This window comes from Wyeomyia smithii, chromosome 1, assembly GCF_029784165.1.
Source record: "Wyeomyia smithii strain HCP4-BCI-WySm-NY-G18 chromosome 1, ASM2978416v1, whole genome shotgun sequence".
In the NCBI taxonomy this organism is placed as follows: Eukaryota; Metazoa; Arthropoda; class Insecta; order Diptera; family Culicidae; genus Wyeomyia; species Wyeomyia smithii.
Window position 1 is genome coordinate 179,912,975 of NC_073694.1, and position 25,792 is coordinate 179,938,766.

Genomic DNA, 25,792 nt, shown 5'->3' on the forward strand with positions numbered 1-25,792 from the left:
AACTAGAACGAAAAACAAAACAAGTTGGGCAGTAAAATTTTGGCACTTACCTGCGGAAGTGGGTGGGTCGGATAAACCGATCTTTGTGCTGAGGAGTTTGGTTTGCCTGTCATTGCACGGTGCTAAACAACAGATAGCTACACATAGAATAATTGAGAAAGCCAATTCGGTAACGAGTGTAAACAAAGCACAATTTACAACACGAAACTAAAACAGTTTTGAGAGTCGGAGAAAAGATTATAGAAAAAAAACAACAAAACTAGACGGTGCCAATACCAGTGAGGTTTTTGGGAAACTATACTGGCAGAAGACGCAAACTAATTAGAAGTAAACACTGCATCCAAGCCATCCAGAGTGAAAATAAAAACAATATATTTTTTCTTTCTGTTTTACGTCAATTCGGTAATTGTTTCGGGTGCGAGGGGGAGTGCGGGTAAAATGATGAAACAACAGAAAAACAAACCGAACGGTTGAAAGGAAAGAATAGAAATATATTTTGATTCACTTGTTTGCGGTTGTTGCAAGAAATAAACAAAAAAATAAACTAGATTTTCCTTAATAAAGTGTCGAATAGCACAAGTTTGTGTTTATTTTCATTTTCTTTCTCTTTATTGATCATAATCTTTTGCGGTAGTAGTAGTAGTAGTAGTAGCAGTAGTAGTAGTAGTAGTAATAGACTTGCGTTGGAGCCGACATCATTCAAAGGGGGGAGAAAGGTAAACGTAAAGGTGTGTGCTTGCGTGTGCGTGTGACGTTTTCGCGTGACGCACACACACACATGTTTCTTTCTGCACTCTAAGACCTAACACTATATAGACACATCGAGTTGTTTAAGCTACTATCTCATAGTTAAGACTAAAATAAGGCATTGTTTCGTTTGTCTGTCCTACGCACACTACTTTATCATCTAACCAGAAAAATAAAAGAACGAATCGATTAGTATTTGTTTGTTTGTTTTGCTTTTTTTTTGTTTTGCTATCCAAATTGGTTTTGGCCGGAAGAAGAAGAATCTAGTTCCCATTTATTCACGGTTCAGAGCACTTGTATGATTTATTTTTCAATTGACTTTAACAAAATTTACAAGAAATCGATTACGCTAGACTCTAACAGTTGGTTGTTGTTTATTATTTGGTGTCAGGCTAAAACAATTAAAAAAACGCCGTTGCTTTAGGCTCCTGACCGGGTTTCGTCTGCGACTAGTGATACTCATGTTTTTTTAGGTTTGATTTGAGACTCACTAGTCGCGTCCTGTTTTATGGTTTTTTATTTATTCATAATTCGCTGGAGCACACTAAGCTGAGCTGGTGCAGTCAATCAAAATGAAAGCGGGGCATACGGAAGCTGTAGTTGTGAAGAAGGCTCGATTGTAGCAAAATGATGGCAGATGATGCGTGGCATGTGTTTGTTTGTGTACGTGCGGTGTCTTTTTTTTTTCTCGGTTAGTTGGGTTATAGAGGTGATGGTGATTCGGCTTTTAATGGTGGTGGTGGAAACGGTGTTGGTCGTTGAAAGATTAAAACACAAACAAAGGTTACTTAGATCGAAACCAGAGCAGCCGGAAGCGCTCTAGTTACGAAGTCAAACATAGAGAGAGTGAAACGAGCAGTTTTAATTAATTAGGCGGTAATGGGCGTGATACAAAGTTGGGGAAAAATATAAATATGAGTAAAATAACTTAAGAGTTATCGAACGATATAATTTGGTGCATTCGTCAAACATCAAGGGTAAAGGTTGGTTTAAGAAAGAACTTAGCAGAATGCAGTAGGGATGAAATCAGATTTAGCATAACACAAATATCTTCTCAATTTTCAGTGGTTTATCTGCAAAGTTGTCTAGATTCTAGCATTTTCGTTACAATTTCAGCGAAAGCAAAGAAATATTGTCATTGCTTTGGACCCTGAGTACAATTTTGACCTCGAATGAGTTTAAATACTAATCGATTCATTATACAAACTTTTTGTTTTGTTCTCAACATAATTTGTCGTGGCTTAATTACTCCTTAACAGTATATAAACAATTAGGCTAAACATGGACTACGATCTAAACTGACGAAAAGTGTCGTCCCATGCGTTATGGGGTAAAGTTCTGTGCTTTCCTTTCGTTAGTTTAACTATATACCGACATATGTAATGCAGCTGGGGTGAAAAACGGTTTGAGTGTAAGATTTTTTTCAAACAAAAGGCGTACAATGGAAAACTTAAGAGCGAAACACTAAAATTTAAACAAATGACATATTATACCTGGGAATGCAAGAACCGGACAAGGCCCGCAAGTGATTAGCAACAAAATCAACTCGGTTATGGGCCCTGCTTGAATTCGTAATTTTAATCAAAAAACGAAAGAAATGGATGATTGCAAATTACGACAAATTTCCATGTGGCGAAAATTTGTACACTTCTGACGGTGTGATTGATAAGAACCAAAGTTATCGACTGAGCAAGGGTGCTTTGTTTACACTAACACTGGAAAAGTTTTTTTTTGTATTTTTACCGCCCATTCGTTTTGCTTTCGTCATGCTATAATGCGAATCGTTAATTGGTGCTACAACACCGTTTGTTTAACTTAACATCTACTAACAAACAAGAAACAATATGTGCGTTGTTCACACCTCACAATCAGTTTTCCTCATCTTGATATAAACGAAAAAAAAAAAAACACTATCTAACAACGCGTAACGCCTACCATTACAAACTAGTTCGTGACTGTCTCTTCCCTTAACGTTTTTTTTTTACTATGACTTTTGACAATTGTTGCATAGAACCATGATTGATTTTTTTGTTTGCATTTTTTGTTTAAATTATAAAACACTATAGTTAAACAAAAAAAATAAAAAATAAACAGAAAAATGAAAGCTGGCCGTCCTCACCTGGTTTTGGAAAAGGGTGTACGTCGCCACGAAGGTTGAGACGAGTTTGACCCACCCCACGGACCACCACCGCCGCCCCGATTGCTGCCGGAGCCCCCGCGGTGCCCACTCGCCGACCCAGCGGGACCCCCGGGTGGTTGCGGTTGCCACGACGGTGCCCAACGATTCGGCCACGTGCCATGGTTCCACGTCCACGACCAACCGCCTGTGTTTTTCGTGCGCATTCGTGCGTGTTCATTCGTTCGTTCGTTCGTTTTTGACCCGTACAGGTACGAAAACAATTTTGTTTTGTTCAGTTTTGGCACGCGTGAACAATCAGGCCCGAATCATTGCGTTTTTGGCCAGTTTTGCGACGGTTGACGGTTGTGTTCCACCGCATTCATTCGGTGTTTGTATGGGTGTTTATGTGGGGGTTGGTGGTTTTGTTTTTGATTTGTTTGTTTTTGGTTTGTTTTTGTTTGTGCGAGTATATTAATGCGCGTTTCGGACACGCACGTCGATGGAACAATAGAAATGAAAATAAAAGAGAACACAAGAAAAAGAAGAAAAGCGAATAACGCGTTAGAAAATGAATTGTCGCTGTTGGTTGGTAACAAAAATCAGGAACTTAAAAACTAATATAAGACCTATCGTAACGGTAACTCAGAGTAATAATTATACATGAAATCACCTAACAACTTGTTTTTGTTTTTGATTTTTTTTGGTAACAATACCGAGATTCTGTTCTACGAAGAAAATCGCTAATTTGATGAAAATTGAGAAGACTAGCTTGACGGGTATTCGCGATATGTTCGAAGCACCCCTTATTATTATTTTTTTTTTCAAGTTTCATTGGGGTTTTATCTCGTAACAACACTAATGGAAGCTCGTAAACAGTTTGTATTTGCAACCAAAGGAAGAGAGCGAGAGCAACGAACAAGCAGTTAACAATTTGCGTAAGTAAAGGTGCGCGGGTTTGAGGTTATGAACGAATTATGTTATGAATGAAAACTCATAGATTGATTAGAGAATGTGTTTGATGTCATTAAAATGATTTGATATATAATTGGTTCGTGAAACCTAAAATAAAACGAAAACTCTCATAACAAGAATAACACTGCAATCATGGCCAAAATGTAAACAAAGGAGTGTCCGAATGTGTGTAAACAAGGAACGCAGAATGTGATTCCGAAAAACGATAAAAATTAATAAATTAATATATAATGGTAGTAAGCGTGTTTAAAACAAAGCAAAGGAAATAAGCATTTTGGGGGTTTACACTAAAAAAAGCATTGACTATATGTATGACAACAACAAAAAAGCATCTAAACTTAAAATAATCACCTTTGGTCAGGCTCTAAAAGCAATGTTCTAACGAAATGAGGTCTCGTGACACAAAAAAAAAGAATAAAAAAACGTAACAACATTCGAAACAACAAACTAAACGAACAGATGAATAACCTTTCGCTCTCAGACGATTTTTCGCAGCTTCGAACCCAACAGATTGCCGCCTCTGGACGTGCCCGCCGTTCCGGCATGATGATGGTGATGATGGTGATAGGAGTGATGATGGTGGTGCGACGACGATGACGGTCCCCCGGGGTAGCTACTTTCACCGCCGCCACCACCGCCTCCGGTTCCACCACCTCGCTGGCTGTAATTTCCTGAGGAACCGGCGACGGCAGCGGCCGCGGCGGCAGCTGCAGCTGCTGCGGCTGCCGCCGCCGATGCCGCACTTGGTGGATAATCGTAATAGTAACTGTCGCGGTACCCACTCCCGCTGCCGCGATAGTAATCGTCATAAAAAGGCGGATCGGCAAATCCTCCACCAGCGCCGCCGCCGCCATGATGCGGATAGTCCGCGTACCCGTAATAATCACAGTCGAAATCTGACGTTTTTAAAGTTCGATTTGTTACGTTTTTTTTTGTTTGTTTGATTGAGATATTAGGTAAGTATATTTAGATAAACAATTAGTGTGTACCGTTAGTGTGGAAAGCACATGAGTGGTAGATGGCGCGGCAGTAGTTGTGGTAGATTGTCGATGGATTCCCGGTATTCGTATGTGTGTGTGAGCGAGGAAAAGAAGAGAAGATAGAACCAACAAATGCGCTCAATCAAAACATCATGAATTGCGACGCGCTTGCCTCGTCTGCCTAAACTGGGTCCTAGAAATGTAAATTTTGATTTCGTTTTCACTGTCATTGGTCGAGAGAGGTTTTTGTTTTTGGTGGTTGAAAATTTTGATCTACTTTCACGATGTTTTACTTGCACTTTTATTTTTGAACTATTCTAGTGTAATTTGGATTTCTCTTCTCCCACATGAGCACCAAGGAGGTTTTTGGTGATGCGGCCAATCGGGGCAATGCATGATACTAAACCAATCGAACAAATGTCAAACAGAAGGAAAGAACAAAAAACAAAACCGATAAACTAAACCCATACTAATGTGGATACTCTCTACATGAAGGGAAAACTAAATGCGAATACATATGATAAATTAAAAACAAAAACAATAAAACATGAACGGGTCTGCTTAACAGACCCCTTCCTCCGAACAAAGGTGGGTGATTGGTTACTTACCAGCACCGGAGAGGTTACGGTTACGCGGCAGGGTGGAAAGGAGAATCGATGGCAAATAATGGATGTTTTGGCACGCAATCAAGACATGTCCTGGCAAAGGAATGGATCGATCCATTTACCAGGGTTCGATCTTTCTATCCTAATTCTGGTCTGGTTCACCCAAAAAAAAATTACGAAATCGCCGCAGAGCGGAATTCCAACTACAAACCAGTGGTTTAAACAGAATTAAACATAAATAATAAAATAACTGTTTTTGTGTGAGAATGGAAACTGTTAACCATTTCGAATCAAACTATCTTTCTGCATAAAAATCTGGTGTTTTCTGATTCATCACTTCACTTGCTGTCACGAACTGTAAGGAGCGACAATAACAATAATCTAACAAATTCTAGAAAGTACACGCCACAGTGGCATCACAGACTAACAGACATAACACGTCGAACAAATTTGCAATAAAATCATCGTTGGGAAGATTCCAGTACTTTACGTTAGTAACACTAGCACCATCTGCTGTCGTGTTCGCGCTGCGTCATGTATGTCGACATCAGCGCCAGCGTTACTGCATGTGTCAAATGAGGAACTTCGAAATATGTTAGAGATTGCATGACAGCGCCCCAGGTGACGTTGTCGCACGATAACTGTTATCCGATTGGAAATTTGAAATGAACGTTTGTTGTGGCGATGGAGCTAGGTTCCAGTGTTACGTCTGTTAGTCTGTGGTGGCATAATGGCTCCTTTCATTTGATTTCTTTCATTGGTGTGCGTCGCAGTAGGCTTTCGCTCACAAAATAAGACAAGAAGTGGAACTTCATTCTATAGCGCCTTTCACCTTCATCCTAGCTTACTAATGTCTTCGGAAAAATTGTTTGTATGAAGGACCCGCATAATCGCAAAATTGCCAAAAATTATGGAAAGTTTACTATATTAAAAAAATATTTTTTTTTTGTTACGAGAAAGAGGAGTGGTTTATTCGGAAAAATTGTAGAATATTAAAAAATATGAAACTCTGTTGAACAAATGAAAACCCTATCTTCATTCGGTATATAGTTATAAAGTATATCATATGGAACTTACTTAAAATTTAGTTTTTTTGTACTTAACTTTTGTTAGTTGAATCTAACACGAAAGTGTTATTCGGAGGAACTGTTGGGGCACGCAAAACAACATTTTTGTCAAAGTCCATACATCTTTAGGACTTTTCCTTACAAAGTTATATCATATTTTAGCTCATTTTTTCGATAAGCTCAAGAACGTATAGGTTAAAAAGGGGCAAGTGGCATTATGATGTCAATACTTTTACTTGAAGTTAAGCTGAAGTACTTAAAACTCTTGTAGATTATATTTGTCCCAATCCAGCCGTATTAGGGTGTAGGGAGCATATGTTACAGTAGGTTTTCATATAATAAGAATGCTTACTTTTTGTGTTAAGAGATAGAGGAATAGTTTATTTGGAAAAGTTTTAGAACGTGCAAAAATATAAAACTTTGCTGAACAAACAAAATTCTTATCTTCATTAGGTGCAGAGTTACATAGTTTTTTATTTAATAGTTACTTAAAAGTTAGTTTTTTGTACTTAACTTTTGTTAGTTATATTTTACAAGAAAACGTAGTTCTAAATAAGTATTTGGGTATACAAAACACACGTTTTTGTTGAAGACCACGCGACTCTAGGACTTTCCTTGCAAAGGTATAGCATATTTCGGCTTGCTTTTTCGATTACTTTAAGAACGTATTATAAGGTTAAAAGGACCAAGGGGAACCATGATGTCAATACTTTTTCTCAAAATTCAGCGCGAGTACTCAAACTGTTATAAGTTTCCTCCCACCCTTTATTCTATACGTTGTTGAAATAATTGAAAAAATAAGCTGAAATATGCTATAACTTTGTAGAAAAAGTCCTGGAGATGTGTATTCTACATCAAAAACGTATGTTTTGTATGCCCAAATGCTTCTCTAGAACTACGTTTTCTTGTGAAATGTAACTAACAAAAGTTGAGTACAAAAAAACAAACTTTTAAGTAACAGTTGAATAAAATACTTTGTATCTCTGTACCCAATAGAGATAGTAATTTTGTTTGTTCAGCAAAGTTTCATGTTTTTGCTCGTTCTAAAACTATGCCAAATAAACTATTTCTCTATCTCTTAACACAAAAAAAATAGTTGTTTCATCTTGTCATAGTAAAATTTTAATAATTTTTGACAACTTGCGATCATGCGGATCGTTCATACAAACAACAATTCGAAGACACTGTTAAGCTAGGATGAAGGTGAAAGGCGCTGTGAAATTAAGTTTCACATTTTGCCTTATTGGACCACTGTGCGTCGGCTCTTGCGCACAAAACAAATGGTAGAATAACATTTGCGCGTTCAAGAGGAGTACACCGTTATTCGTTCAGTGATGTTATTTTATTCAGGGAACAAACGTCGGGAGCAAAAGAAGACGATTATCGCAGTAAAAAAACTATTCTACCTTGACAATTGCTTTTGAAACGGTTAAATTCTCAAAAATAGCAAATTATTTACCTATAACAGAATCGTTTTACGTGGGAAGCTTTGTAGCTGCAAGGTTACAGAGTCTGCTTTGACAATCAGATGGTCGTCAAAGGCTCCGCGTCACGCTGAAATCTGTAGTTGACTTTTTTCCCTTTTATAATAAAACTGGTCAGAGAAACGTAGAAAAATTATCTACAGAGGCGCGATGTTGGCAGAAAGAACGAGGTTTCGATATGACTTCTTTCTCTTGAGCAAATTAGTCCCTTAGGTGCGCATGTTTTTCACTTTGTTGAAAGCGATTCATGTCATGTTTCTTTGAAAGCCCGTGTTGAATAAGTAAGGAAACTGGATTTGGTAAAGCAAACCTCTTCTTAACAGGAAATAACACTTTTTTCTGGACCCTTTGTTTTTCGTCCAATCTTGACTGACAAAAATTGCTCCAACTCTAGAGATTCTTCTTAAAATTACTTAAACTAACATATCGGAAAAGATAGGGCCTTCTTCTGCAAACTTCAAAGCTGGTGGTCGCTATTTAGCCGTTTGATTCAATTGACGGAGAGACTGACGTAAAGTATGACTTTCAGCTTTCCTTCAGCGTGTTATTAAAAATTAGCACCGCATCTCATCATTTGATGATACTTTTTTTGAACGCAGAAGGAAGTATTAAATCGGCAGAAAAGTATTGGAAAAGGGTTGTGAAGAAATAAACAAATGATTATCGAATGAAGCGTCACTATAGCCTGACGATTTCCAATTGAGAATAACTTTATCAAGTCCCGATATAGAGAATATCATTCTCATCCTCCTTTTAAGGATGGAATTCCGGTGAGGTATAAATTAACAATCATCTCTGATTTTAACAGATTTTATGTAAAAAAGTATGAGCTCTGCAATGACCCGAGATTTTAAGGTATGTCATTAGTATGGCGACCACCAAGGTTGATGTTTGCAAAAGAAGGCACTATATTTTCTCTTTCCAATTATATGTTGGTTTAAGTAGCTTTATGAAGAAATTCTTGAGTTGGCGTTAGGTTTATGGATCTGATTAACCGAATGCCGTTTCTTTACTTTTTTAACATCGGCGCTTAAACAAATATAAATTAAATAGCTTTTAACACTTTCATGGAAATAGTTGCCTTTACGTTCAATTACAGTACTTCTGTTGACTTTCCTCCCTTCTAGTTTTATAGAGTCAGAGAAACGTAGAAGAATTATCTTCAGAGGGGCGATATTGGCAGAAAGAACGAGGTTTCGATATGACTTCTTCTTCTTGAGAAAAAAAGTCACTCTGTTCAAAACGATTCTTGTCATGTTTCTTTGAAACCTCAGCTTGAATAAGTAAGGAAACTGCATTGGTTAATCAAGCCTCTCCTTAACAGGAAATGACATTTTTTCGGGCCCTTTGTTTTTCGCCAATGTTGACTGACCAAAATTGCTCCAACTCTAGAAATTCTTTATAAAATTACTTGAACCAACATATTGGAAAAGATAGGGCCTTCTTTTGAAAACTTCAAAGCTGGTGGTCGCTATTAAGCCGTTAGATTCAATTGACGGAGAGACTGACGTAAAGTATGACTTTTTGCTTACCTCCAGCGTGTCATCTAAAATTAACATCACATCACATCATTTGATGATACTTTTTTTGAACGCTGAAGGAAGTATTAAATCAACAGAGAAGCACTCAAAAAGGGTTGTGAAAATTGAACAAAGAATTAGCGAAGGTTAACAGCGTCACTATCGCCTGACGATTTTCAATTGAAAATAACTTTATTAGGTCCTGTTATGAACAACGACTATTTCATCCTCTTTTTAATGATAGAGGATGTTGGAGATATTGTACAGAGAATATAATGTGCTACAGGAACTTTGGTGAGGTAAGAATTACCAATCATCTCTAATATTCACAGATTTTACGTAAAAAGTGTGAGCTTTTCGATGACGCAAGCGATTTTGAGGTTTCAATTTTTCTAAAAAAAATCAATATGGCGGCCAAATTTAATATGGCGACCACTTACTTTGAGGTTTGCAAAAGAAGGCTTTAGATTTTCTCTTTCCAATCAAAGCGTTAGGTTTATGGATCTGATTAACCAAATGCAGTTTCTTCACTCATCCAACATTGGCGCTTAAACAAATATAACCTAAATCGTTTTCAACACCTTCATGTAAATAGTGAGTCGTTCTCAACAGAAACCGCACATTATGCTTTACGCCCAACTACAGTATTCCTGTTGACTTTCCTTCCTCCTATAATAAACCTGTTCAGAGAAACGTATAAAAATTCTCCTCAGGGCCGATATTGGCAGAAAGAACGAGGTTTAGATATGATTTCTTCAGTTTTTTGTTCCTTCAATCAGTTCCTTTGAAACCCTTCCTATATGTTCGAAATATGTTCCTTTGAAATCCAAAATCAAACCCCTCGTTTTCGTCCAATCTTGACTCACCAAAATTGCTTCAACTCTAGATTTAACAGCACAGCGTCACAATCGCCTCACGATTTTTCAATTGAAAAGAACTTAGAACTTTAACAGGTCTTGATATATGCAAGAGAATGTCCTTTTCATTCTCTTTCTCTATGACGCAGAAAGATTTGCTATAGAGAATATAGAGAATACTATATGCTACAGGAATTTTACAGGAAAGTTCAACAAAAAATATATAATTAAGTCGAGCATATTTTGTCAATTATATTATAATTTTTGTTCTAGATGACATACATCTCTGATTTTACCAAAAATTCAAAAATTTGAATCAAAATAAGTTAATACACTGACATCTGTCTTGTGGTGCCCCAGTTGCACTGCATAAATATTGCCGTATCGATATTTTATCGATATTCAGTGCTTGGTTTGTAAGCGACAAGAGCGCCACATAGCGGGAGCATTACCACTTACTGGTGAATGACGGTTGCAAGTTTTTACACATCTTTTGGAAATAAGATCGAGAAGAACGTCTGTTCTCTGTGGTTTCAGTGAGTGAGCACATGTCAAAAATCAATTTTTCTGGAAAAAATCAACATGGCGACCAGCTTTGAAGTTTACAAAAAACGATCCTATATTTTAGTCATTTCATAAAGGAATTATAGAGTTGGAGCAATTTCGGTGAGCATGTTTTGTCGAAAAACGAAGGGTCAAAAAAGTATTATTTTCAGTCAACGAAGGGTTTATGCATTTGATGACTCAATTTCAGTTTCTTCACTTATTCAACATCGACTTCAACATTTTCATCAAATAGTGGCCCGTTGCCAACGGGAATTGCACATTATACTGTATGCATAAGCGCCAACTTTGAAATGGCAAGGAAATTTTTGCCCAACCCCCAAATATTTCTCCCGAGGAGCAACGTATCGTTTTGCCCCCTCAATGATTCTAGAAAGTTTGCGTTTTTTTTTTCGTTTTACTGATAGTGTTATTTGTTATTTATGAACTTCACAACCCCCACGCCATTTTGCTAAATTGTAGTCTATGATAGTTATCATCGAAACTGCCATTCCAATCACAATTCTGAGACATTTCATACGCAAAAATTTTAAGCGATATATTTCTAGAAATTCTTTAAAATTTAATAAATCAGATATATTCTTGCCTCCCCAATAATTTTATGAAGTCGGCGATTATGGCTGTATGCCGAATTTTTGTTTGAAATAAGATCAAAACTTGTGCGAATTGAAATATTGAATTGGGTTTTAACCCACAATTATTCTAAAATTGAAAAAAAAACTTGACGGTTGAACTAAATTGAGAATTGAAATATAAAACAAACATCATTTATCGGAGTTCTTGGAAACATGTTAAATAAACTTTGCACAAATGCCATGAACAAAATGTGCTTCTTTATAATATACCGTTACTCTGATGTTGAAATTGATATAAATACGATACCAGAGCACACAACTTGTTTGAATTCCACTAAATGAGTATATGAAGGATGTTAAAAATTGACTTTCGTGACTCTGTTGCTGACATTATTCAGGCAAAATTGGGACGTTTGTTTACAACATCAGCTTCGAAAAAAACTGAATTTGTATAGTAAACACTGCTGTGTAACATAATAAAAATATTGATATTCCCCCGAAGCGTCAATCAAAGTGCCTTTTTTTGCGCAACATTGCATGAAAGTTGCTTGTAATGAACAGTTACTCAACACATACTTTTCTGACAGAGCAGCCGCATCGTCAACGGGAAACATCAATGCCCCTTCCGACAACGAACTCGAGTGACGTGTGATCTGATGAACCTGGACCGGAAGGAATATTTATACAACTGCATGCAAAACATCGATTAATGCCGGCTTATTTTTTTAATGAGACCCTCGGGGCGTTCAATTCTACTGCTATGAACACTACTACAACTACATGAAAAGCTACGAATATTGTGTGTGTATACTACTAGTTACTTATCGCAAAACGAAGGGATGCTGAGGGTGGATGTACCGCGTTAGGATGAGCGAGTGAGTGAGTGTGTTTGCGTGTGTTTGTTAGTAGCGCAGCAGGATCGCAATTAGTATACGACATTAAAAGGAAAGAGCTAGTTGCTGTGTGTTGCTGTTCAACTGAGAAGGTTGCGGTTTGAGCTTTAGTTTTTTTGTGTTTCGAACAATTTGACTTCTCAGCCGAAGGGAACCGTACTTCCGGTAGGTGTGTGACTTTTTCCCGCTCGTCTATTGCTATTATAAGGAAGAGCAGCTGGCTGCGAGAGGTGGGGGCCTTGGACTAAAAGTACAGGGTGCGGTTTGAAACTACTTGATTAAATATAGTTTGATTTTTGCTTGGCATTATACAACGACTTTTAAAAGCAGTTTTTTTATTTGATTTTTTTTTCGATGAAATAAATTTAGTACAGTCCTGCGGATGGGAGCGGGGTGACAATTTTGACTTTTTGTTGTCTCTATCGAAATCAATAGTTTTTTTTTTAGAAATTTGGTAACATAAAAGTAATAATAAACAACAACATTTTTCTTAGAGTTTAAAGAGTCAATTGAAAAATCATGCAGTGTCTTTCCTTTTTTTTTTTTCTCTTTCAGTTTTTGGTTTTGCTCGCGACGTCCTGGATACTCAATTACACTAGTACTAAATATTTATCATCGATACTATTGGTTCGTGAAGTGTGCGAAAAGTAACCAAGGAAATAAAACCTACATGCACTTAACCAAAACTGAACGGACGAAAAGGGATTTCAAACGAAATTAAACCGAAACAAAAACTAATACTTGTAAATTTTCCTCTCCGAGTGAAACCATACTGACATTTTAAACCCAATTTTCATGGTGTAGAGAGAAGATACATTTTGTCTGATTACTATATTACTTCAGGGCTGATCATAGTTGATGAATTCAATTTACATGTATAGGACTACTCGTTCCTTAAAGGGAACTGCTCGCAGAGTTTTCTTTTGTTTATAGTTCTAATTACCGACTTCATCCGATGCTACGTACAAATATAGGATAAATGTTTTTTTTTTTCTCTTTTGTGTTTCTATCGTGTATGCTTGGACTACGCGATTTATTGTCCCGAAAATTAGTGGGACAGTAGACGAACAAGATAGTGGAAGAAAATCAAAAATTGCATCACTTACCGTAGTCACCGCGGCTCATCGGACCGCGCATGGGAGCTCGTGGACCACCGGCGCCGCTAGGAACTCGCATCGGTGGCATTGCACCTGGCATCATACCGGCATGCTGGGGCGACATGCTGTAGGGAGGAACGAAATCACTGGAAAAAGCAGAGAGAGATTTAAGCAACTGTTCGCCAAATTCACTCTGTCTTATGCACTAACAACAGTCATATCTTACGCTTTATCAGTTGAAAAAAAAGTTTAATTTTATTTACCCGACTATCCCCATCCTGCTCTGCAAGAACTGGTTCATGCGCCTTTCCCGTGCTCGCAGAATTTCTTCCTTCTTTTTCTTGTCGGAGGGGGGTTTCGCCAGTGACACCTGGAAATAGGGAAAGAATACTAACATCATCCTGGCTTGTGCTGGGCTGACGCTGCTATTACCTCGATATTCGAACCGTTCACCTCTTTGCCGTCCAGATCCTTCATTGCGTCGACTGCGTGGTCACGGTCTTCAAAGTGCACAAACGCGTAATCTTTGATTTTCTTCACTCGTTCAACTCGGCCAAACTGTTCGAAACACTCCTGGAAAGATGTTTACTTTGTGAGCGTCACAATCAAGAAGGAAAAACAAACTCAAACTTACTTTTAACTTCTCTTCACTGGTGTCCTGTGTTAGATTTCGCACGTATAATACTTTCACCTTGCTCATCGTTTGTTCGTCCGGTTCTTCCTGGGGGTCCGCCCAGTCCACTATAATATCACAACCCCACACCTGGAAAAAAGAATAGAATTGAATGAATAAAACGATTAGAATCATTGAATCATTGAACATTGAATGCGAATTAATTTGAAATTTGTCGTATTATGACGATGCTTTTTCTCTTGATTGAGGTTGCGATTTTCAGTAAAGTTGTTCAGATGCTTCTGAATGGTGGACAGTTTTATGTTGTCCAAAGAACTTCAGTGTATCTCTACATACAAACATCTGTGGTCAAAAGAGCTCTATCCCATAGACTCAGTAAGGAAATAGTCTTAATTTTTTCTAAAAAAATTTAATCAAGGAGTTTCTGAATACTGCTTTCTAAATAGCCGGATTCTTGAGATATATTGAGTTCATATTACTCAAAACTGAACGCATACTGTGGCGTTAGTAGTGTGTTTTTCCTCAACCAAATCATCCATAATCGTGGTATCATCTAGGATACGAGCAATCAAGGGTAGATCGGTGAACCAGTAGGAACTTGGTGGTATGCTGAAGAAAAAAAAAAATGAGTGAGTCCAAGTAGTCTTCGGAATATGTTCCTTTTCATAGCTGGATTTCACATTTTTAAACATAACAGGCAAAATAATTGTCCGATTGCAAAACAAATCAATAGGGTCTTATGGGGCAACTAGACCTTCCATTTGACACTGATTTTATGAAAATCGGTCCAGCCATCTTTGAGAAACATGAGTGAGATTAAACAGTCTTCAAAACACATTTCTTTTCATAACTTTTGAACCACAAGTCCAATCTTTATAAAATTCAAAAGTTAAGGGTTTTTCAGGTAGCCCGTTCATTTGAAACCAATTCTGTTCAAATCGGTTGGAAAGTTTTGGAGATAATGTTGTTTCATGATTTTTACATTTTGTGACATAACCTCCAAATTAAAGATCCGATTACAATGAAATTTAATAGGGTCTTATGGGACAACAAGACCTTTCATGTGCAATTAATTTCATGAAAATCACACACACACACACACACACACTATACCTGAGTGAGTACCTTTCTAGGAGAAAGGCAAAAATTGATAACACAAAGCCAGATCCAAGTTTTTTTGTTCTATTTAGGGCCCCCAACAGTTCTAAATTTATCGGAAGTCTATTGGTTAGGTCTCCGTTTGGCGCATTGCATTTCAATTTTTTGTGAAGATTTGGTTTAGGATTGTTTGGGGCCCTAAAGGGAGCAAAAAAAAATTGTTGTAGTAATCATACCAAAAACCAAAAAAAAACTTAATAGTACGTTTACCAACACGGTACTCACCTTTATCCTTCCCGTTCCGAGTCGCCGCTTCGCTAGCGACGCTGCCTTGTGTGATTCGTATTCGAGGAAACAGAAGCCTCGGTTCTTCTTCTTGTCGTCTGGTGAGCTGTAGATTATCACTTCCACTAGGCCGGCTGTGTTGTCGTTGTGTCGTCGTGATCCACCGTTTTTAATTTTCGGATTGGTTCGGTATTCGCGAGTCAAAGTGACAAACGCAGTTTCGTTGGCCGCCATTTGAGTGTGAGGGGAATAGGAATGGACGAAAGAAAGCAAATTCATTAGCAAAGTGTTATACACCGTTAACAGTCATCAGATCCTTAACAAAACTATTACTTAAGGTTAGGCTACGCGCGCTCGATTGTCCTCCTGGGGGTCAATTTGCAGCGAAACAAAGACGCTTGGCTGCAAATTTCACCAGGTCCCTAGACTGTGGTTATTTTTTTCTTCCTACTTAATTTGAATAAGATTAGCGAATCGAAAAAGACCTCAGGTTCAACAGGTTGGCGATTCGATTTTGATAAAGTTTCAGTTCTACTCAACTCAACTTGAATGCATGATAAATTTCTGTACACCCAATCGGGCCGCTGTTGGAGGCCAATGTCAACATCAACAGCGACGGATTTTTTTTGTTTGTTTTCTATGCCAAATTCAATGCCAAAAACGCTTTGTCTCCGAAATAAACGAAGTCAGTTGTAAGCTCCCCCTTCGGTGGAGTCTAGTAGTAAACAACAATCTAGTATTTATTGTACACATCATAAAAAAACACGATCGTGGGAACACAACACTCATGGAAGGATACTGATGGTGAGATGGTTCGAAACGAAAGAAGAAGGAAATGAGTGAAACAAAAGAAAGAGTAAGGCTTTCGGGTCGCGTGAGAGGATAAGAGAGGAAGAGAGGGCAACAGACGGATCGCAAAAGTCAAAAGAGTTGGTTGTGGGGGTTCGGGGGGGTCGAAGGCGAGGTCAATGAGGATGGTAACCATTTACCACTTATGTGTGTGTGGTTATTTACATTCTGGAACTAATCACGTTTTTTTTGCACACTTGATTATTCTTCTGTTGACGTTTTAGGATGCACACACTGTGTGTGTATGGCATGAATATTGATAACACCTGTAACGCGAGTACCGTTAAGTTTCTCCAGTCATTACGCTGTTTGATAGAGAAATTGGTCCAATCATAGGTAAATTCCAATCGGTTTGTGGAGCCGAAAGTGTAGCGAAATCGTTGCCGGACATAGTTTGACTGTGCGCACACAAAAGTTTGGCCGGATCTACATGTTTATAATTATTGTATAAAGATAGAATAAAACCATACAGACAGAGTAAAGAAGTATGTTGAATTGAGTCTAAGCCGAATTAGAAAAAGAAAAAAAAAACACATTGAGCTTATTTTGAAAACTTTGACATCCAAAAAACGAGAAAGAGAGACGGAAAGAGAACGGAACGCAGGAGCTGTCCGAATGTGAAGAGGAATCATCTTCAACTTCTTCATTCGCCGTACTGTAGCTTGACAATTCGGGTCAAAATTGTTCGATTGAAAAAATTACATCCAATGCGGTGTGTGTTTATTATTATTATTATAATTATTTTGATAATCATGTGTGGAGGTTGAAAATTTTGACATCTGTTCGAATTGTCTCAAAACGGGAGGCGTCCAATGGTTTCGCTCTGATTTTCAGGTTTTGACCTACTTTTGAGGGGGCCGAACCAATCCGTATGAAAGGAGTGTTTTTTTTTGTTGTTGCATTTTAGGACCAATATTTGTTTTTTTTTTGCTCATCCAGGGCGGTGAATTTGTTTTCCTTTAATAGGAGGGTACAAAAAGTGCGAATTTGGCAGTGAATTTGGAACCTTTTGTTATTATTTTTTCCTGGCTTTTGGGATTAGAAATTGTTGAGCTACAGAACTGTGAAGAACGAGTCCGGGAGAAATTATCCGATCGCAAAACCACTGTCGTTGAGATATTTTTAGATTACTGCCGGAAAGGTGTTCCCCTCGAATCGGTGGCGACCAAATTTCTACGCCAAACTACCAAAACGGAAAACCGAAAACCATTCCGGCCACCGATTCTGGGGACACCTCTCCTGTTATATAGTTCTTTTTTTGTTTATGCAATTTTGAGTGGTAAATTTTGAGAACAAAAAACAAAACCAAATTCGAAAAACAAACCAATCAGAAAAGTAAAACGAACAGAAGGTAAAAACCAATTCGTGGTTTGCATTTTACTGTGGCAGCAAATCGTGTGTAGATACAGTATAAAACGGAACAGAAAAGAAGCCAATTAAATGCGTCAAATTCCAATCGCTAGTGTACATTAGTAATACCAAATCACACTTGTCGTAGGGCGGTCGATAGTTGTTTTACTTTTTTTTTTTTTTGCTTTTTCTGATGGATAGTTGTAACTAACACTATCTACTACTTATTTCTACGCTTTTTTTGGTTTCGACAGAGCGTTCGGACACACTCCGCAGGGCAAGGATCAGCCAATCCAATTCAATTCGAGGATGTCGTCCGTGGGCGTCAAGAATTTGGATGCGTACGAAATTTTGTCCGAATACCGGCTACGGTTATACTCAAAAACAAAATCACATTCCTCTAAATTTGTTTGTACTTTTTTTTTGTTGATTATTGCTTGCAATAAATTACGTTTTACGCTGGTAGATTTTGTGGGGACTTACGTGCGTATTTAGCAAATTCCTCTAACAACTCATCGCGATCCCTATTCTTAGGAATATTCCCGACAAATAGCCGGTGATTGTTAAATGATATCGTAACACCAATCTTTTTGCCTTTCCGAATTTCATAATCATTCAGCTGGAATTGGATAAGTTTGACAACAAATGGGAAAGATTTTGGGTTCAATGCATACTCTTTTGACAGTTTTTGTTGTTTATTTTAATCGATTTTTTGTTTAGATGTTTGTTATGAATTTGATCAACAGAAAATGGTAAATGATGCGAAACGTAACAAAAACAAAAGAAACAAATAATGGATGCTCGAAATGAACCAAAAATCGACTGGATGGGAATCAATCTAAAAGCATGGTGGGCGAGAACTCAACTTTGGGAATTTGAATGGTGCGATGAATCGAAGGAGATTTCCGTTCTCGACGAATGACCGTTAAGAAACCCTTGCTTTAATTTTGTTTTTTTTTTTTTTTTTGCTTAACTTTGTTGGCGATGAGTGAAATCGAAGTTGGACTGTTTTGAAAACCTTGTGTTGCACACACTTTTTGAATGTTTGGCTATTGTTCTTTTTTTTTGCTTCACTACTAGTAGCTTGTTTTTTTTGGTTAACGAATTAAAAGAGTATGATTTTTTTTCGCAAGATAATGACTGGAGATTAGAATCGAAGTCTCTCGTACTTTGTAGAGCATTCGTATGGCAAGCAATCGAGTGCGTATGTATGTGTGTGAGTGTGTGCTGCGGTGTGGGGTTGCGATTAGCCACATATTTCGGCACTACTGTCTGCTAACCAGCGCATGATTAGCACGAGATGAACAAAAATGGCGGGGTGCGACGTTCAGGTGTGAGACCGGTGCTCTACTCTAGGCTGGCGAACTTTCCTTGAGTTCGCTTCACAATTTGGCGATGATTAGATGGTGAAGGTGAGCTTTATGAGGTGATTTTGGTCGCGTGGGTTAGCAATCTGTTTTTTTTTTCTGTGAGTAATTTTGATGACAAATGAATTTGGAAGCCAATGTATCAATGTTAGAAACAAAATTACTACGAAACTCAAATCATAATTGTTGGTCAATATATAAACTAGAGAAGAGAAATGAAATAAACTCATCACTGTTCAGTGGCGTAAAGTAAAGTTTTGTAACACGAACGGGGTCAACATTCGCGCAAATCCCACAAATTAATGAAAAAAAAAAAAACTTCGGTCAGACAGCATCTGGCATTCGGCGGGCAGAGTGCAAAAAAAAGCCCAAAATGTTGCAATTATAATCCTTCTACATCTTACTTCTTGCATCGTCGAGGGGGTAAAGTCAAGTACGGCTGCATGTACGTACAGCACGCTTGGAATTAATTTCAATCCCTTTTTGGTCTTGCAGACTGCATTTACACAAAGCCACAGGTGTTAAGCAGCGATTAAAATTTCTGGTTGCATTTGCAACAATGAAGCGGCCATGCAATTATCGGGTGGCCTCAGGAGATGCGCAGTTACTCATCCTTCTGGTTGCTGTTTATCAGAGTTATGAAATTTTATAGGTTTTTTTAATCACAAAATGATTAGGTTATAAAACATAACATATTTTCAACTGACAGAATTCAATTCGATACATGAAAGAGTATAGAATTTATTGGTTTAGACCTCATCGGATTGGTTCTCAAGTATCGGTTTTGTGTGAAGATTATATGAAAACTAAAATTATGTAATAATTTATTCATTTTTTTTTTTTTTTGAATTAGATGGCGACCGTGGAGTGATTACAGTGAGAGGAGCCCTAGAAAAATAAAAAATATGAAAAACAAAGCAGCAACATAAAAAAAATCCAAGAATAGGTATAAAATAGTTCCCAATCGCCAGAATAGGCCAGAATAGAATATGATCCCAAATTCAGCTTAAATAGAAAATGACCCCTAATTGTGCTCAGAAACGCCGAAAAGTGCTTCCTAAGGCCAAAATAGAATATGATCCCAAATTGAGCACAGAATCGCCGAAAAGTTCTTCCTAAGGCCAAAATAAAAAATGATCCCAAATTGAGCCAGAATCGCCTAAAAGTTCTTCCTAAAGCCAAAATAGAAAATGATTCCAAATTGAGCTCAGAATCGCAAAAAAAAAGCCAAAATAGAAAATGAGCTTAGAACCGCCGAAAAATGCTTCCTAAGGCTAAAATAGATCTCAAATTGAGCTCAGAATCGCCGAAAAATGCTTTCTAAGACCAAAATAGAAAATGATCTCATATTGAGCTCAGAATCGTCAGAAAAATCCAAAATAGAAAATTATCCCAAATTGAGATCAGAATTGCCAAAAAGTGCTTTTAGGACTAAAATAGGCCCAAACAGAAAACAGAAGTTATATATTAAACCCATGCTGGAATGATCAAATTATAGGTATTATTTCCTACTTTCTAATTTCCCTTACCAAGTCGTAATTCGGGGAAAGGTGTATCACAATTTTCAGGTAAAACGTGTTTATTTTAAGTTACTTGAAACGTGATTTTTTTTGTTAATGGGAATTTCATTCATGTTGAAAAATCACCTCAATTTGAAAATTGCAACGCTCTTTTTCGACCCATTACATGGTCACCCTGGAATACGATCGCCATTGAATAATAATCATTTTTGAAGTAATTCTCATTTTTTTATAATTCAATTTTTTTTCATTCCAGAAGGAAACTGTAATTACTCTAAAACAGAAAAGAGACAGCTTTTAACATAGATTTTAGCATTTTTGTTGTGAAAAAGATAATACTATAATCATCTGTTTTAAGCCCAATGAATGTTATTTTCTTATTCTTAAATCTAAACAAGGAAAGGAAAGACACTTGGAAGTGTCGTCGATTGTCCAGTTTATTAAACTACTTCTTTTTGAACATGAGAGACAAATTTGGAAATTATATAGTTAACCCATACTGAAATGATAGAATTATAAATATTATTTTGTACTTTGCAATATACTTTAGTTTCAAGAAAAATGAGTTTATTTCATGCTTAATCTTTGTACATGAAAGTATTTTTTTGTTAATGAAAATTTTCTTCTTGAAGAATATTCACCCATCACATGGTTTTTCTCCCCATCACATGGTCACCCTGAAGTACGGTCGCCATATAGATTAGTTGTGATTTTTCAAGTCGATTTCGTCCTTAGAAAACCAAACTACCAACTCTGAAATCGGGCTCTTAACCCGCAGCGGTATCAATTTTCACCTTGAAGTTGAACTTATTTCCGATTAATATTTCGAGACAATAACACAAAATCACGAAGAGATTCACAACAAAAAAGTTCCTCCTCAACTGTTGAAGAAGGCATTTTCTTAAAATCAAAATAGTAAGGTTAGTTCGTCTTACTCTAAATCTTTCAATCGGGCAAAATTCGAGACAAAAACAATCAAGCATTCTTAAAAAACATGACATATGGGAGCATAGATCGGATGCAATGAGGCGTACAGCGGATGTGCACGGGGTTGGATTCTGTCAATGCATGTATGTATGTATGTGCGTGTGTGTGTACGTGTCAGTGTGAGAGGAAAATGCTACGAAGGGCAGAATCCAGACCGTTCAAATTTCGACAACGACGACGACGTTTCAACCGCCCTTTCTTTTCGTCCATCCCCAGCAGACTACAGATCCTCTCACTTTACTCGATTGGTTGGCTGGCTGAATTAAGAGATTCTAAGAGAGAAAGTCACAGGCTTTGCTGTTGGTTGTTTGGTTCGTTGTTCTCAAGTTTTACTTACGCTCCAACACACTGGAATTCCGTTTCCACTTGTTGGTCACACACTGTGTGTGTGCCCCAGTGCAAGTGGGGCGAAACTTAAAAGCATAAACTTATAGCGTAAACAATAGTAGAAACAAAAATTCGAACGGAAACTTAATGCTAATCGGAAAGAAAAGTCGATAACAAACTTAAGCGTTTGTTGTTCTGGTTGTTGTTGTTGTGTGGTGGTTATTTTAAGATTAGAGAGGGGGGAATAAAAGTTGTGTGAATAAAATTTCGAATGCAACTCTGCGATTTGCGTGTTTACCTGTTAGTTTACCAAATTCGTCTAATATCTCCTCTTTGCCTTTTGATTTAGGTATGTTGCCTACAAAGAGGCGCAGATTCGGTACGCTTACGTTAATTTTCAAACATTTGCCGGGCTTTATTTCATAATTATCGAGCTGTTGAGGGAAAAACAAACGGTACAATGGTGAAGAGAAAGAGTGAAAGAACATATAAAACATACATGTGGTTGCGTAAATAATAAAGGAAAAATCAGATCTTCCAATTGTATGTATCGCTTCCGATCAGTGTCGGCCGATTACAGCCGAAAATAAGGAGACTGGGAGGTTTACAGGATGGATATTTTTTTAATACTTTTAGAATTTTTTTTACTCAAGGTAAAGAAAAGAAATAAATAAATAAACTATACACCACCGGCACAGGGCCGGATGGTTTACGGGATAGTAAAGAAAAAGGAAATAATACAGTGCTAAAGTGGGCGAAAGAAACCAAACAAACAAACTAACGAACGAACTAAGAAATATAAAGAAATAAGGCATGCTCGTGAATAAAATAAAACCAGGCACCTGGGGGGAAGTAAACTTTTCGCACGTTTTCAATCGATTACGGGGAAAAGTGAACCTCCCAGCGAGTGCCAATTGCAGGAAAAAATTTTCAGCAATCATACATTTTCTTTTGCTCCGGTTTTTGGTAACGGGTTGGCTATGAAATAATATAAAACCATTGAACCACGTGAATATCCAATCGCTCAACTGCGCAAAGAGGAGATTCCCCTAGCTGCCAATATGCTTTCGGTTTCGGATTAGTTTTCAGTCAGTCGATCGACCTCATCGGAGCGAGAGTGAGAGAGGGAGAGAGAGTATGCACATTGTTCAAGGAACAATCCAACAATTATTAATTAGGAATCATAAAGCGTCTCCATCGTTTAATTTTAAGTACTCAGCAATCGTTTTGATAAATTGTTACAATTAAGTTTAATTTTCACAGCAAAGGTGGCTCGGTCAGTATGCATTCTCAACTTTCGAAGCTTTGGTGTGTCAGCGCATGCCTTTCAGGCTGTTCAGTCCGCTTGTGCATCGTGAAAGAAAAGGTGCGGAGAGACGAAAGTAGTTATTTATTTTACCGGTAGCAGCTGCTTGGTTGGTTTCTGCTTTTACTTGCTTTCTTTCGCAGCCTTGCCTTGCATCCCGAGCGGACGACCGACACCGGAAGCCAGCTGACTTGCCACAGGCCATTAATTTTGAATCCCGTTTTCCGTTGGTCTGTGTGTGCGTGTGTTGGGGCCACAGTGAAAGTGGTCACGCTGTTGTTTTTTTCACATTGTACAAAAGAAAGTGACCTGCTGCTGGCGCAGGTACAACAGAAGATGGCCGATCAATTCATCACCAAAGGGCGGATTATCTGGAATCGATTTCGCCCGGTTTATGGAAAGGAGGAAGTCACCGTGAACCGTTCGGTTTACCACCTGCATTTGATTGCTTTATTGCCCGTGTTTGGAAAGTACTTGATGACTCAAGATTCGCTTGACACTTGAGAATGTTACGCTGCTTTAATATATATGTGGTAAACACTAATGAAGTACTCAAATTTTCTTCTGAACTGTTTGCTTCATAGAAATGAGTTATTTGCTTTCTAAAGAGCAGTTCCCAGGAAGGTTACTGCTTTGGAAATATTACCGGAAATATTTCGTGAAATATTTCCTGTGCGTTGGCAAGATTGGCATCATGGCTTCTTGTCATTTGTTTTACAGCTATCCAAACCGATGCGATTGAAGATAACAGTTTACGTTTGTGAAAATACTTTTTTTAAAGCCACAACCATAATAACTCACAACCATAATAGAAACTGTTCATCAACTTTGAATTTGTATCTTTAAAATTCTATAAAAATCTCATCGTTGTCATTTGCTTTCATAGTTTTGAATTTTCCTAGTAATTGATCTGATTCAATTTATGTTAGTTTCAATTACTTCGATAGGTGAAATTTTCTGGGCATAGTTTTGATCATCAATTGGACTAGCGAAATTGAAATTGAAATTATGAACACTCTCAAACTACGTAGCGTTCTTTAATTGCTGGAACAGGCTTTGAAAATTGAATTTTCGAGAGTTTTTAAAGGAGTCTTTAACATGGTCGTAATTTTGCAACTGCGCGGTTTCAAAACTTCGATTTCTCAGGAGAGTGAATATATATAGTAAATCTCCTTCTGTAAATCTTGATAAATAGTTTTTAAAAACAGAACTACAAGAGCATTGATATTGACGCTTCCATTCATCAAACCAATAACGAAATCTGACGATTTTCGTCAATTTGTGGTAAATCAAATTCCACTAGAGCTGTTGAAACTGACATTCTGGCGTCTAATTTAATATTAAAATTAGTCTTTGATATCTTTACATGGTCTTTCCCAATGAGTTTTGTGATACTCAAAACAGTAAGCTTTCAATCATTGACATACGAGTTTCCGAACTGTTAGGAATTACATCAGAACTTTATCAGTATCAGTATTAGAACTGTTTCATACTGGTAGTAATAACCATTCTAAATGCTTCCAAACTCAACTAAAACCATAAAGTTATGACTAGGAACCGAAAATATTAATGCTGTTTTAAATTTGCCAGTATTTTTCGGTTGGCTTCGTTATTGGAGAGATGATAATGAGTTAGTTTCAATTTTTAGATGAGTTTTAGTTTCAGTCCAGTTTCTGTTTAGTTTCAATTCAATTTTAGTTAAGTTTCAGCTTAATTATTGTTTAGTTTCAATTCAATTTCCGTTAAGTTTCAGCTTAATTATTGTTTAGTTTCAGTACAATTCGAGTTTAGTTTTAGTCTAACTTCAGCTCAGTCGCAGTGAAGTTCTTTGCAGCTTTATTTCTGTATTAGTACAGTTCCAGACCAGTTTAATTTTAGTTTTAAGTAAGCTTAAATTAAGCTTCAGCTCAATATTACTTCAGTTTCAGTTCAGTATCATTTCAGTTTGAGGTAAAATTTTATTTAGTTTACGTTCAGTTTCGGTTCAGCTCAGTTTTTGTTCAGTTTCAGTTCAATTTAAGTTCAGCTTTAGTCCAGCTTCAGTCCAGAGTTAATTAAGTTTTACTTTAGTTTAGTCCAGTTTTCGTGCAGTTTTGGTTCAGTTTGAGTGTGTTTTCAGTACAGTTTCAGTACCATTTCAGTTAAGTTTAAGTTCAGCTTGTGCTAATTTTTTACCAGTTTCAATTCAAATTAAGTGTAGTTCTAGTGCAGCTTCAGTTTGGTTTAAATCAGGTTCAGTTTGATTTCAGTTCAGTTCAGTTTTAGTTAAATTTCAGCTGGGTTTCAGTTGAGTTCCAGTTAAGTTTTTGTTTAGCTTCAGTCCAGGTTTTGTTTAGTTTTAGCCCAGATTCAATGCACTTTAAGTTAAGTGTCAGTTTAATATTGTTTCAGTTTCAGGTCAGTTTCAGTTTAGCACCAGTAGAATTTCAGTTAGGGTAAAATTCAGTTTTAGTACAGTTTCAATTCAGTTTTAGATCAGTTTGAGTTTAGTTTTTTTTTCAGTTTTTGTTCAGTTTAAGTTTAGTTTCAGCCCAGCTTTAGTTCAGTTTTAGTTCAGTCTCAGTTAAGTTTCAGTCCTGTTTTAGTTAA

The 25,792-nt window shown here is 37.3% G+C and overlaps 1 protein-coding gene across 9 annotated transcripts in view; it reads right to left on the minus strand.

Annotated features, from left to right (window-relative positions):
* LOC129726185 (heterogeneous nuclear ribonucleoprotein R) overlaps positions 1-25,792 on the minus strand; it is a 118,550-nt gene that overhangs the window by 22,144 nt on the left and 70,614 nt on the right. For 5 of the 9 annotated variants that reach the window (XM_055682925.1, XM_055682936.1, XM_055682947.1 and 2 more), the window contains exons 6-12: positions 18,180-18,315; positions 15,498-15,631; positions 14,115-14,243; positions 13,913-14,053; positions 13,744-13,850; positions 13,490-13,626; positions 3,254-4,734 (exon numbers count right to left, since the gene is read on the minus strand). In XM_055682925.1, the coding sequence (XP_055538900.1) occupies positions 4,316-4,734; positions 13,490-13,626; positions 13,744-13,850; positions 13,913-14,053; positions 14,115-14,243; positions 15,498-15,631; positions 18,180-18,315 (1,203 nt within the window). In that variant the 3' untranslated portion in view covers positions 3,254-4,315. Of the gene's footprint in view, positions 1-2,866; positions 3,072-3,253; positions 4,735-13,489; positions 13,627-13,743; positions 13,851-13,912; positions 14,054-14,114; positions 14,244-15,497; positions 15,632-18,179; positions 18,316-22,195; positions 22,332-25,792 lie in introns of those variants that run through there. The other 4 variants (XM_055682966.1, XM_055682976.1, XM_055682956.1 and 1 more) reach the window with 3 other exon arrangements.